We start from the raw sequence: 14,974 nt of genomic DNA, 5'->3' as shown, positions 1-14,974 counted from the left end.
GTTTAGCTGTATGTAAACACAGTGTCTGGAGCTAAATGTTAACATTAGCATGCTAATATGTTCACAACGACAATGTTCACAACTATCACGATCCATGTTAGCATGTTGGCACGCTATTATTCGCTAACGACAGACCAACATCTCAACGTTCCAGTCTCTCGTGATACGCTGCTAGCGTGGCTATAAATCACTTCTCTGTGCTCAGTTTGATATTCAAAGCAGTAACAGAGCAACAAAGAACTATTTGAAATGTTAAGGATGAATGTGAGTCTCGCTGTTGTGCCCCATTGGCTAGCTAATGTCCGCCGCGCTGCGCTCACGTGGCGGCGACAGCTGATAACGCCGTCTCAACCAATGGCATTGGAAACGTAGCACCCAGCCTCCAGTTCCCAGGTTAACACTGGCATCTCTTTCAGTACTGTTTTCGAACTGTGCGTGTTGTTAGCACAGTTAGCATCGTTAGCGCCTAGCCGCAGGCGCAACTGTTGCCATGTTGAGAGCCGTGTGGAAGCAATAGAAATGCTCTGAATTCCTGATGGAGAACCTTTAAAGAATTAATCAATTATCAAAATACTTTCCGACTAATTTTCTGTTGACGGACGAGTAAATTAAACATTTCACCTCTCGTCTAAATCTTCCTCCTCAAATGTGGAGCTGAATGCCCGGTGTGCTCTTTTGAGCAAGTCATGTGATTCACTTTCACTGCCTTCTGAAGTGTCTGTAGCAGATAGCCTGCGTTGCTATGATCCTCCGGCTCCTGCTCTTTAGTCCTGTGTTTCCTCGATGTGGACGCTTACACTGGGGGCCAGATGAATAAGTGATGGGGTCTTGGTCTTCTCAGGTCAATAATGCATGACCTTTTGAGTAGAGCGGGGCCACTGGGATGTCTCTGTGGCGCTTAATGCTGGCTCCTGTGCAGAGGGCTCCAGCTGTAGTGACTCTTGGGCTCGCTGTGTAACGCTGCGTCTCTGAGGTTCCTGAAAGGGTCGCGTCACGCTTTTAATGAGATGAAAGCATTTTGAAAGCATTGTATATCGTTTCACGTGGAAGCATTTTAATCTGCAGCCAAATGACAATTCAACTATGTTGCTGTCACAAGAAGCGCCTCCTTCATCCGTTTAGCTTCAGTGCTTTTGTCACTGCAGTCGTCTGCATGGAGCGATAACAGCGGCACTAAAACAAGCTGTCGTCACTCGCAATGAAATCGTTTTACGTAACATAATTCTTACAAGGGCAATTCACAGCAGCCTCTCGTCTGTTGCTGTGCTGGGTGTGTGGTTAGCACACAGGCCTGAAGATAACCTTTAAATCCACTTGTTGTCGCACGTGTGCAGCGTTAATGTCGCTCTGTCTTTCCGCGTGTCATCTCTTCCTGACTTTATGCAGTCGTGCCGAACATGAGACGTTATTTCATCCCTTAACTTTTGATATTGATCACATCTGTGCCTCAGGCATCAATCACACTTGATCATGTCTATCTGTGACTTTATTTCCATCAAAAGTTGTTCATTCAAAAGAACAAAGAAAAGCGTTTGATGCAGGGACAGCGATGGTAGTGAAAGCAAACAAAATGGCAGCCAGCACACACACACACACACACACACACACACACACACACACACACACACACACAGAGCGAGAGAAGAGAGAGACACGCGCGTTCAACTCCATGTGCATAAACCCAAGATGTACTGTCTCATCAAAGCACTGCAGTGCCTCTCACTGTGGCCACTTCCTCCCTCATCGTTGTCTTACAGCCCGTCCACTTTATTTTCAATTGTTCTATGATTTTTTTATCACACAAATCACATTTTAAAACTGTAATATTGTGTTGCATTATATAATATTTGTTTGACTGACTGAACATGACTCGTATGAATGATGTTGAGTACTACAATGCGCTGTTTGGCTAGCGTAATGTCAGATTAAGTCAGATTCAATACGTATTGAGGCAAAGTGTATCTCAAGGACTTTTGTGGAGGTTTGTTCCAGTGCGAACTTTCTTTCTAGTCAAGGAAAAATGAAAGAGGAATAAAGACAAGAGGAACGAGCAGGGAGACAGGGAGGAGAGGAGGGACATTAAAGAAGATGAAGAGGGAAAGTGTTTAGTACGGCGAGTCGGTGGGGGCTGGTAATCTTCTCAAGGTGGAATGTGATTGGACAGGGTGTGAGATAGGTTGTCCTCGGGGGTGCAATGTGAGGGAAATGGAAATAAGGGCATTTTCATGTCTTGTGTTATCGTTCCTGTGGCGTTTTGTGTCACTCTCGATGCAGTAAACGCACTGTGCTGTGGATGGAAAGAGAGCTGGAAAGATGGATGCTCAATGAAACATATATGGACTTCTTTTTGTGCCAATTGTATAATATAGAAATGCAGGTACCTCGCCTCATGTTGCTCATCCAGATGTTCCAAATACTGTTGGTGAACGCCAATGTTGTTAGGTGAGAATAATTCATCTGAATCCTCCATCGATGACTTCATGGGCTCAGTGCACTTTGTCACAACCCACCTGTTCACTTTGAATTACCTCCAGGTGGCTTTTCATACCTATTGTCTTGCGGTTGACTTGGAGTCAAAAGGTTGAGGAGTCAGCGTCATGCGACAACGGAGCAGGGGGCGTGGCCTAATGACCGACTAAATGAACAGAGGAGCAGGGGGCGTGGCCTAATGACAGACTAAATGAACAGAGGAGCAAGGGGCGTGGCCTAATGACTGACTAAATAAACAGAGGAGCAGGGGGCGTGGCCTAATGGCCGACTAAATGAACAGAGGAGCAGGGGGCGTGGCCTAATGACCGACTAAATGAACAGAGGAGCAGGAGGCGTGGCCTAATGACAGACTAAATGAACAGAGGAGCAAGGGGCGTGGCCTAATGACTGACTAAATAAACAGAGGAGCAGGGGGCGTGGCCTAATGGCCGACTAAATGAACAGAGGAGCAGGGGGTGTGGCCTAATGACTGACTAAATGAACAGAGGAGCAGGGGGCGTGGCCTAATGACTGACTAAATAAACAGAGGAGCAGGGGGCGTGGCCTAATGGCCGACTAAATGAACGGAGGAGTAGGGGGCGTGGCCTAATGACAGACTAAATGAACGGAGGAGCAAGGGGCGTGGCCTAATGACAGACTAAATGAACGGAGGAGCAGGGGGCGTGGCCTAATGGCCGACTAAATGAATGGAGGAGCAGGGGGCGTGGCCTAAAGGCTGACTAAATTAACAGAGGAGCAGGGGGCGTGGCCTAATGACCGACTAAATAAACAGAGGAGCAGGGGGCGTGGCCTAATGGCCGACTAAATGAACAGAGGAGCAGGGGGTGTGGCCTAATGACTGACTAAATGAACAGAGGAGCAGGGGGCGTGGCCTAATGACTGACTAAATAAACAGAGGAGCAGGAGGCGTGGCCTAAAGGTTGACTAAATGAACAGAGGAGCAGGGGGCGTGGCCTAAAGGTTGACTAAATGAACGGAGGAGCAGAGGGCGTGGGCTAATGACAGACTAAATGAACAGAGGAGCAGGGGGTGTGGCCTAAAGGCTGACTAAATGAACAGAGGAGCAGGGGGTGTGGCCTAAAGGCTGACTAAATGAACAGAGGAGCAGGGGGCGTGGCCTAAAGGTTGACTAAATGAACAGAGGTGGATGTGCCATCATAGCAGAGCATTCTTCAAAAGCAACATTAAAGACTTCATAAAGATCCAGGAGATTACAGGATGAAGTGATTCCTGTTACTGATAATAATAAAATAATAATAAAATATATTTCTTCCTAATTACCAATAGAACAAACAATAACGTTCATTACGTATACTACAAGTGTGCATCCTGTTGTTGTGTTGTGCGTCTCTGCAGAAGCACACGTTGTAGGATTCTTCTGCTCTTATGGGTCAAACTATAGACTTCACAAAACAGCACAGATACACATCCAGGTGAAATATTCATTGGTCTGATTGGTCGTGAACGTATCCCCCCCCCCCCCCACACACACACACTTTATTACCCAAACGCTCTCCGATTAATTAAAACTAAAGCGGTCTGGCCAACATTTAATCAGACAGGGGTCCCAGACGAGCGATGGCGCCTGCTGGGTGAAGATTCTGGGACTCAAAGGTCACCGGATTGACCTTTGTGATGTTTTCTCTCACAAGCATTCAGGTGGTCTGTATCTGCTTTGTTGCTCTGGATAACAGGAGATAAAATGTGGCTCTGCGTTAGCGCATGAATACATTGTTACTGGTATTCCTGTATCTCTCAGCGTTATCGCAGCGCAAGTGGAACATTTTTGACCACACCACTTAAAATGAAATATTTGAATTTTGAAGTCTTTTTTTCACTTTGTGTACATTTATTTACATAAAAAGACAGAAGCAGCAGCAACAGATAAGAGAGCCAAAGACAGCGTGTCGATAAAGAATCTTACAAAACAGCTGATGACTAACATTTGTGGGTTTCAGCTCACTTTGCCTTGTGAGCACATGGTCTCCTCCAGCTGGCTCTGGTGACGTCACAGAGCTGCAGGAAAAGCCTCTGAGGCCGACCTTGAGTTCACAAATGTTTTCCTGAGGTCAAGAAGACATTTCCTAGTTCAGCAGCCAACATGCTCTAGTTATGGATTTAGTTTTTTGAAGAAACCAACAATACTATTTAGATACATTCTTTCTGGGCAAGTATTAGTTCTTCTAGCAACAAATTGTTTTCCTTGTTAGTGAAGCAAAGGCTGGTTCTACATGCACTGGTGCATTTGAACTGTAACATCATCTGACCCCAGAACATCCACACTGACCCATGCATTGATTATAAAAGCATGTTATTACACCAGGAATGTGTTTCCTCTTGAAGAACCCTGATGGCCATCTTGTCCCAGAGGGCAGCAAAGATGCAAAGATGCAAAGCTTGTAATTGAGACGTAAAGCAAAAGGTCAACGGTGGCCGTTAAAAACTTAATTGCAAAACTGGACGCACCCCCCCACCCTCCTACACACACACACACACACACACACACACACACACACAGCTGAATCCGACTGGACTCAGACAATAAGCGATGCACTGCACAGTCCGAGGTTTATGTAACCCAACATGGCCGCCGCTGCTGCTGATGGAGCGGTGCAGGAGAGAGGGAGGAGAGGAGAGAGGGAGGAGAGGAGACGGGGAGGAGAGGAGAGGAGAGAGGAGAGGAGACGGGGAGGAGAGGAGAGAGGGAGGAGAGGAGAGAGGGAGGAGAGGAGAGAGGGAGGGAGGAGAGGAGAGAGGGAGGAGAGGAGAGAGGGAGGAGAGGAGACGGGGAGGAGAGGAGAAGAGAGGAGACGGGGAGGAGAGGAGAAGAGAGGAGAGAGGGAGGGGGGAGAGGAGAGAGGGAGGGAGGAGAGGAGAGATGTGACGAACACATAAATATAATGGATTCCGATTCAACGTGACAAATGTTAGCGGCTAACTAGTAAAAGCATCTTTGTGTGAACGGCCTCTCAATAAATCCAGCAGTAAAAACTTGAGTCTTGGCACAAGGAGGACGCGTACTGAGTCCATCTGAGCCCCATGCAGATGAATCCACACCACCCAGAGAGGCTGTAAATAATGGCTTCATATCCTGTGTGTGAAGGCGTGTCTGTGGGAGTGTGTGTGTGTGTGTGTGTGGCCAGCAGATGTTGTTGTTGAACATCTCTGAACACACGAGTGGGTGAAGCGAACACAGCGGGCGAGCGCCTCGGGGCCGAACATCCAGCCGGCTGCTCGTCCGTCACCACGATGAGACGCGTCCGGCTGGACCAAGACGCTGACGAGTCCTCGCCCGGCGGCTTGCTGTGGTGTTCAGAGGACGCATCCAGTGCTTTCACAGACCGGATGTTCTGTCTCTGTGTCCTCTAATATGTTCTCTCAATGCTCCTCTGGGCCAACAGACTGAGAAATAGTTTGAGCAGATTTGTATCTTTTGGGCGACAGAAGCTCGTCACAGACGTAGCATCCTGCACAGGAAGAGGTCCGGATGTGAAGAGGTCCATGAAGGTGCTCCTTCAACCCTCTGAGTTCACACCTGTGGCTTCCAGCAGCATTAGCAGCAATAGCAGCATTAGCAGCATTAACAGCACTAACAGGTTTTCTTCGGTGTCTCGTGAGGCCGCAGAGACAAACCGGCATCAGTTTCATATTCATGAATTGCATTATTGTTTTGAGTTTTTCACTATTCGTGACTCCTTTTACAAGTTGTGATGCATTGTTTTACTTTTACATCTTCTGTTAGGATCATGTTTTGACTTTTCTAGTGTCTTTAATACAACTCAGCCTCATCTTTTAGCTGTATAAACGTAGGACTTCTGCAGAATACAACTATTGCTTTGGTCTAAAATGACCTTTCCTCTCGACCACAGATTGTCAGGCTGGATGAGAAACTTTCTGACACTATTTGAACTAAAAGTGGAGCACCGCAGGGAACCGTTGTAGCTTCTTTTTATTCTCACGTCACGCAGCTGAGTACAGGCAGAGCTGCGTGTCCTGTAACATCAAAGTTCTCAGGTTGGGCTTTGACCCCAGGCAACGACCCGGAATCTTTACTCAGCTGCTGTGATGAACATTTCTTAAAACTAAATATAGGAATGACCAAAAAGTTGGTCCTCAATTCCAGAAGGAAGGAGGAGGAAGAAAGGAGGAGAGGAGAGGAGGAGGAGAGGAGGAGGAAGAGGAGAAGAGGAGGAGGAGGAGGTCTCTCCAGTGATGATGGAAGTTCAATAGATAGATAGAAAATGTCATATGAATGTCTTAGGGTCCATCTGAACAGTACATTTTGGAAAACCGTGTGTGAAAATCCTCCCGCTCCCATTTTAAGTCCCAGCATGCCCCATTCAGATGATCTTTTGGCATACAATATGTCATTCTTCCATTTTTGAACATAACGACACAGTTTTCTGACTGAAGCTTCTTCCTAACAGGACAAGACTTTGTTTTATTGTGATTTCTGTTGCACAGTCTGATTCTTTAGGTCCTAATCTTTCCATAAAGGTGTCTTATTGACGCTCTAGGAGGCTTTTTTGGGGAATCTGGCTCATATCATGCTGGATGTTCAAGCTCAGATCCTTTGACATGAGCAGGAAGCTTCTTCATGTGTTCATCAGGGGATCTCAGCTAGTGTCCTCTCCTCTGCTCCTATAGGATGACATCCATCCATCCATCCATCCATCCATCCATCCATCTATCTATCTATCTATCTATCTATCTATCTATCTATCTATCTATCTATCTATCTATCTATCTATCTATCTATCTATCTATCTATCTATCTATCTATCCATTGATCTATCTAGTAGACCATTCCAGACAGAAAGACAGCCGTTTGACAGTTAATGGTGAAAATAGAAAGTTGTGTGTCACCATGGAAAGAATGAAGATGTTTCAGATGTTTCAGATCTCCTCTGATAGTTTCAATGTCTGCTGGTTGGACATCAGCTCTACGTTGGAGGAAATGTGGGTCGGCTGGAGGTCATTCACATACCTGCTGGGTCCCTGCAGCACTGCAGGGGTTCAGGCAAAGTATAGAAGAGGAGCGGTGCCGTGTGGACTTCACTTGGAGGAGTTAGATACATGCTCGCTTCTATTAATTACTAGAAAAATTGCAACTGTAAAAGGGAGGAAGACGCAAACTCAATGCACTGGTGAAGAGACTGAAACGAGTCTGCGCAATATAACACATGACAGCAGAACTGCAAATGAAGAACGAGGTTTTTTTCTCCTGTTGTGCAGTGGAGCTGTCAGGATGTGAACCTTGAATAAAAGCAGGATTAGCGCTTAGCGAGAAAAAGACATAGAAAGGAATTGCATCAAACTGTCCGGATGCTAGTTTGTAAGCATGTCTCGTAGCCGTACGCACGGATAACCTCCAACTCGTCTGACACACGGCGAGTCGTTCCGCGATGGACTTCAGAGTGAATCCTTCGTCTGGAGAGGCCCGGCGGGTCGGTCTGTGGTGCGAGCCTCTCGTGGCCCTGCAGAGAGCAGAGGGAGGATGGCAGCCAACGGGCTGTTTGCGTGGCTGATCCTCACTAAACATCGCAGTCATCCCGGTCTGAGGCCGCAAACGCCCGCCGCCTGCTGGCTTCCTGTTCATCCCCCGACAAACAAACGCTGCTGCTGCAGCGGCGGCTTCCTAATCCTCCGTTACACATCCTGCAACAGTCAAGGGAGACTTGGGAAACAGAAGCTCTGATTCCTCCGATTTTCATTTGGCCCATTTTCTGGTTTGTTCATTCGTCCTCTCGTGTTTTTCTCCCCGCCCCTCCAGGAATATGTTTTTCAGCTGCTATCTGGGCGGCTGTTGGAGAAGAGCATCACCTTGCCCAAGGGCATCCTGCCAGGGCTCAAGTGATGATGGACGTGCTCACACGGTTGAATTATTCAGCCTGAGTTTGTCTTAAGTCATAACACTATTAGCTAATGCTAGTACGCGTGTGTTTTTGGCTAATCCTTTAGATTTTCGCTCCGCATCGTCGCCGTCTGAGCCTTTTAATACTCTGCACATGTTGTCTGCTCGCTGTCGCTCTTTTTCTAATCCTCCGTTGGACTGGTACCAACGTTTGGACGTGTTGTGCCTCACCCGTGCTTCTCCTTGTGTTTTGTCTCTCTCCTCCAGCCCTCCCCGAACTCCCACTAGGATCTTCTCGTCCCTGTTGGAGACCGTCTCCACCCCCCACATCCAGCGGCCATGGCAGAAGATGCAGACATGCGCAATGAGCTGTCAGACATGCAGCAGCGTGCTGACCAGCTGGCCGACGAGGTGAGAGCGTCACGCCGCTGCGTCCGGGAGCGTCCGGCCGCACGCCGACATGAAGGCAGCGCATGCACACACTCACACACGGCCGCACGCCGCACGCCACGCACATGCAAACAATGAGAGGCACATCAAAGGGACTTTGAACTGATCTTTAAACTTGAATCCAGATTTTTTTTTTTTTTAAACAGCGATAACAAAAGGCCGTCTTTTTAAAAACATTTTCTGAATCTGAAAGCACAAACAAAACTCTTGACTTTCACTGCATCCTCACATCTAATTAGTACAAAAAAAAAGAAACATCCACAATGCAACTCTTTCAGTTTCTGGATTCACTGGAATCAGAAGAATCAAGATTATCAAAAGCTTTAAACACCAAAACCAAAAAGTAAAAACATGTAGTTCTGTCCTTGATAAAAAATATCAATGACACAGCACCATGTTATTGTGTGTGTGTGTGTGTGTGTGTGTGTGTGTGTGTGTGTGTGTGTGTGTGTGTGTGTGTGTGTGTGTGTGTGTGTCAACAGCATGGAGAGTGAGACAAAGTCACAAGTCATGGCCCAGAGCACATGAGCCCACACCCCTTCCAGCCTCACATGTGACTCACTCTGACACAGCTGAGCAGAATATTAAACACACACACACACACACACACACACACACACACACACACACACACACACCCACACACACACACACCCACACACACACAAACGTGTGAGGATGTGGAATGCACAAAATGGCGGCTCCAGAATGACAGATTCTTCTTTTCCTCTGTTACTTCATGAGCTTCATACTCACAGCTGGAGGATCTTCTGGCTGCTTCGTTTCAGATGAGAAGGAGAAATGGGTTAAAAAAAATTTAAAAAAAGAAGAAGAGCAAAAGGACACAAAGATGGCCGTTCAATGAAGGCTGTGAACCCCTGGTTCCTTCCCCTAAACACCACATGGCGGCGCCGTGTCATTGGCCGTGTATGGCATCAGAAAAGCTTCATAGAAACAGCTGAATTTAATAAAACTTTAATAAAAATTAGAACTGATTCCTAAAAAAAAGCTCTCTCCATGTTGGCAACTTTGCTTCTTCTTCTTCTTCTTCTTCTTCTCCTCTGATCACAAACCTTCAGTACCGACTTCTGATCAAACCACGCAGCAGCAGAGTTTGTTCTCCACCAGTCCAAACAAACGCATCCATCTGAAATATGTTTTTAACATTTGAACAGTTAGCTGAGAGTCACGTGACTGAGTCGGACGTGAACACGGCTCCTGTGAAGAGGACGAGGGGCTGGAGCTCAGAAGCTTCTCCTCCTGCTCCGTGTCATCAGAGCATGTTTGTATTGTAGAGGAGAGCTGCTGTGTTCTGGCATGATTTACTGCTGAGTCACCATTTTGCTCTCAGATGCAAATCACTGTCAGCGTCCCGTTGATTGACAGCCCGTCGCTCAGGACTCCCGCTCCTCTGCAGACGGCGCGTCACCGTGACTTCACGTCGCGTTCATGTCGACATGAACGTCAGATATTGATCCCCGCGTCCCGCTGATCGCTCACATTGACTCCACTCTGTTGGGACACGAGCTCAAGTCAACGAGCTCACATGCAATCAACACGCTGCAGATTGTGATTGTAGAAATCACCGTCTGGACATCAGACGTCTGCCTGAATGCCGCCGTGTCACTAACGTGTCTTTTATTCCTCCGCAGTCTCTGGAGAGCACTCGTCGTATGCTGCAGCTGGTGGAGGAGGTAAGGATGAATCCCACTTGTGACTTCATTGATGGAACATGACGCAGCAGGAATGAATGCAGGGACGTTCACACACACTTTGAGCAAGGCATCTGTATTGAGTGTTACGCTGTCTGCAGGTTGAAGGCTGTTGCATGTAATCCTGACGTTGCAAAGTTCATTCCAGCTGAGCAGCAGACAGGATGTTTCAGCCCTTTGGCAGGTGTGAGAGCGTTGAGTTGTGTAGAGGCCAAGAGCGGTACTGCAGCCAGAGATTTAAATACAGCTGCAACATATTGAACAAAATAACTGAACGACTTCAAATTTTTTAATTATGAACTATGAACTGAACTGTTCATGTAGGTCCAGGAAGAAAGCATTTAGACCCGAAAGGATTCAGGAAAAACACTTAAGAAATAAATTTGTGTTGGCGGGTGGTGATCATACAGAATACACCTTTTTTTATTCAAGGTTCATGTTTTCGTTGTTCGATGAAAGAATAAAGTTCGACTCACAAAATGTCAAAAAGGTCAAAAATGTAATATTTTAAAGTTGTATTATCAATGTTTGCATGCATGTCTGCTTATGACGAGGTCAATGCAGTTAAATTACCCCAAAATTCCAGTTAATTCCCGTTAATTCCCGTGGAAAGTTTCCAAGAATATTCCCAGAATTTTGCAACCCTAGATATGACACATGGGCTTACTTTGTCTCTGCAAAGTTGGTATTTTGAGTCCTCCACGTCTGAACCTTGCAGTGCCCCGTTAGGCCCATTGTTCACACCTGAGAGAGTCACTCCAGTTGGTACCGTTGGACCCGCCGGTGTCGGCTCGTGTCCGTGACCACAGAAACGTTTGTTGATTTTGTCTTGAAATGAAAGGAAACTGAATTAGTGGGAAACATGTCTGAACGTAGCAGAATGACTGCAAATGATTCTATTCAAAATAACAGAGTATTTCAAAAGACGGCACTTTCCACTAAATCCCTCCTGCAACGAGCCGACCAGACAGAAACAAACCAGGAGGGCCGACCGAGCGGCGGCCCGGAGATTATGACACAAAACGCATTCGAGCGAGAGGAAGCTCGCGCCGATCCCGCGCTGACGCCGTGGATGTTGCATTCCTGAATAAATGACGCTGCGATGGACTGGAAGTGGAAGTCAGGGAGGCAGCGTGGACAGCTGGGCGGCGGCGGCGGCGGCGGCGGCGGCGGCGGCGGCCGACCAGCTCTCGGTGCAGATCTCAAGGTCACATTGACCACATGTCTCAGCACGCGCTGCAGGCGGGGGGGTCACCGCTCTGCAGGCCGCGAGCGCACAAAGAGCTGACGCCGGGCCGCAGACATTCAACGTTCAACGACATCCTTCAGGGCGTCTGATGTCAGCGGCGAGCGGCGCCGCAAGCGACTGAGGAGATGACGGGTTGGAAACAAATACTTATGTTTGATTTTGAAGGGGAAAAAAGGGAAAGTAAACACACGACACACCAAAGCACATCTGGAACCAGAGGTGTCAAGTAGCAAAGTACAAATACTTCATTACTTTACTCAAGTAGAAATGTTGAGTATGTATACTTTACTGGAGTATATATTTTTCAGACTACTTTTTACTTCTACTCCTTACATGTTCACACAAATATCTGTACTTTCTACTGACTACATTTTAAAAATAGCCTCGTTACTATTTCATTTTAGTTTGTTTTTATTCCAGCTTGTCATCGTTAAAAAAAAACCTATCGAGCGTATTCACCCACGTGACCACAGCCAGCTTTGGCGGCCATGTTGGGTCCATGCACGGCGATGTTTTGCTGTGTTTTATGCCGCTTTTCTTAAGAAATGACTATTATATCCTGAAGGAGACACAATTTCAGTTCAAAACAGCGTGTCTTGTGATTATTGTACTGCGCCTTCTTGTTGGATGTGGGATTAATATTTCAGAATATGAGTTTATCAGCCCAACAAGACAGGCTTGTACTTCAAGAGGTGGAGGTGGGGTCGTGCACTATCGGCCCCTGAGATGCAGCTTAACAGTTTGTCCTGAATGGAAAAAAAAATCCCCTTAAATTACTTTTACTTTTATACTTTTACTTAAGTAAAAAGCTTGAGTTGATACTTCAACTTGTACAGAAGTATTTTTAAATCCTAGTATCTATACTTCTACTGAAGTAATGAATGTAAATACTTTGTAACCACATGCAAGCGAACAAGCGACCGCATCGATGCCAGAATGTGTGAATCTCTCCACCTGAAGCAGGAAGCTGCGTCCACAAAACCTCCACTTCACCCGTCTGAAGAACTCGTTTCCTCCTCTTTGAGATTCAACAGTAAACAGAATAATGTAAACGGCTTGGTCTCATTGGTCAATGTGACTCCCAAACTGCTGAGGAGGCAAGCGTGTGTGTGTGTGTGTGTGTGTGTGGGATGTGTGCTCATGTGTGCACACTGACACGCCATCATCTTATTCATGCCTATCAGGCCCGACCAGGTGGCTCATTTCTAAGAGGCGGAGAGGAGTTGGAAGCGAGCGCTGCCGCTTCCTCCGCCCGCCGCTTCCTCCGCCCGCCGCTTCCTCCGCCCGCCGCTTCCTCCGCCCGCCGCTTCCTCCGCCCGCCGCTTCCTCCCAGCATCAGAACCTGGAGCCGACCCGGCCGATCAGTGACCGGCTGCTTCGCTTTGGCGGCGAGCAGGATCAGCTGATCGGGATCCGCTGATCGGGCTCACGGTCGAGAGGGAATTCACATGAAAAGCTGAAGGCTGCAAGAGGAATAACTGAGGATTATGCATTGTAAATGTGGCCGAGGGGGAAGAGAAATAGTGTCACTCGCAGGTTAAAAGCGATGCTAATACTTCGGCTAAAGGTGGACTAGCTGCTGGGCCTCAGACGCAAGGGGTTCTGGGATATTATGGCCCAAACGACAGTCCGAGAGGACCCGATTGAAGCTGTTTCTTATTATTATTACGCCGTTGTCTTATTTTTTCTCATCTTCAAGACTCTGTTGAAAGATTTCTGATATCTCATCGCGTTGAGGAGAGACTGACCAATCAACCTCTTAGGGGCGTGTCTTGTTTTTAAATACTCCTGACATTAACTCTGTATGGACTAATGACTCCAATGCTTTTTGTATATTTCATTGTGTCAAGCCAGCGGCAGGTTTCTCTTTTTAATCAGCGTTATTATTGTTCGTCTCCTGGGAATAATCTCCACGTTGGGGAGCAAATTATTCTCATGAGTTTCTTCAGGAGGACGCAGACATCCACAGAATGATCCCAGCGTATCCTGATGTTGAATTAGTCGTTCGGCTTTCTCGAAAACCTTTTTATCTTTGTGACTCAAAAGCATATTAAATCAGATATTATGGAGTTAAAAGCTGCAAAGTTTCTTCCTTTTCTTTGATGTTAAGACGCGTCTTATTTTTCACTGAGGATATTTCATAAATAGTTCAATTAGATTTTGGGAAATAATTATTTTTTTTTGCCAAGAACATTAATTCCTCTCTCTTGGCTGTATGCTCAGTATTGAGCCAGGTTAGCTTAGCATAGCGACTGGAAGCATGGAGGTAACAGCTGACCAACACGCTAACTAAAACATCGTACGTCCATCGCTTTGTGGTTTTCTCAGGAGGTTTTTCTAAGGTCCTCTAACCAGTAACCTGACCAGTAACTAGCCAGGCTACATTTCATGCTAAGCTAACCAGCTTTCTACATCAGCAGTAGCCTTGTGAGTGACGTCAACCTCCGACAAGAAAACAAGTCCGAGCGTTGCCCAAAATGTCAAACTAATGTCTTCACCACGTCACTATGAACCTTCTTCGGTTGTAAATTAAAATGGATGCCGGTAGAGCCTCCGATGTCTTCCCTCTCTGCTCTCCTAACAACCCTAAACTGCACCGTCTCAACGAGGGAAACTATTGTCTTTGGACGATGTTTTGTGATCTTCTCCAGCCCGTGGAAGTCTGCATCCTTTAGCAAGCACCGGACTTTCCCCCAGAAGGCCTCTGTTCGCGTCCCATTTGAACCCAAGAACCAAGTGTACGCATTTCAACCTCATGCCAGATGTTCATCACTACATACGTAACCCAAGTTACTGAACAATTGCACATATTTACGGAGTAAACCTCATGAATCGCTTGGTATGCGTTTCCCTCTCAGCGTAACGGAGCAGGTTCAGTTATGTGGGAATAAAGTGTTCGTGTGCGTTGGTTGAAACTTGCGTTGTCTTCAGTCGTTGCTTTAGAATAATCCAACATCACAGACTTCTGATGAAGCGCTGGGAAAAACATTGTTTCTGGTGAAATGTGTGAGATGTGAGAATGTGTGCCAACAGCCAGTGATGCCTTCACTGACCTCTGTTTCCTGTTTCTTCCCTCGCTCCCTTTCTACCTGGCTGTCTCTGGGGGATAGAGCAAAGATGCCGGCATCAGGACTTTGGTTATGCTGGACGAGCAGGGAGGTAGGTAGCACCAGAGGAGAGGGCGAGTTAAACATGAAGCGTTCACCAACTGAGCTCGTT

The 14,974-nt window shown here is 46.8% G+C and overlaps 1 protein-coding gene across 1 annotated transcript in view; it reads left to right on the top strand.

Moving 5' to 3' along the window:
* snap25a (synaptosome associated protein 25a) overlaps positions 1-14,974 on the top strand; it is a 36,739-nt gene that overhangs the window by 8,934 nt on the left and 12,831 nt on the right. Inside the window, exons 2-4 of the mRNA XM_068576497.1 lie at positions 8,612-8,755; positions 10,447-10,488; positions 14,866-14,914. Coding sequence (XP_068432598.1) covers positions 8,684-8,755; positions 10,447-10,488; positions 14,866-14,914 — 163 coding nt within the window. The 5' untranslated portion in view covers positions 8,612-8,683. The remainder of the gene's footprint in view (positions 1-8,611; positions 8,756-10,446; positions 10,489-14,865; positions 14,915-14,974) is intronic.

This window comes from Clinocottus analis, unplaced genomic scaffold, assembly GCF_023055335.1.
Source record: "Clinocottus analis isolate CAN_PGR_092001 unplaced genomic scaffold, fCliAna1.0.p SCAF_15, whole genome shotgun sequence".
Taxonomy (NCBI): domain Eukaryota; kingdom Metazoa; phylum Chordata; class Actinopteri; order Perciformes; family Cottidae; genus Clinocottus; species Clinocottus analis.
Note: the sequence above shows the minus strand (reverse complement) of the source record. Positions and strands in the feature narration are given on the sequence as shown.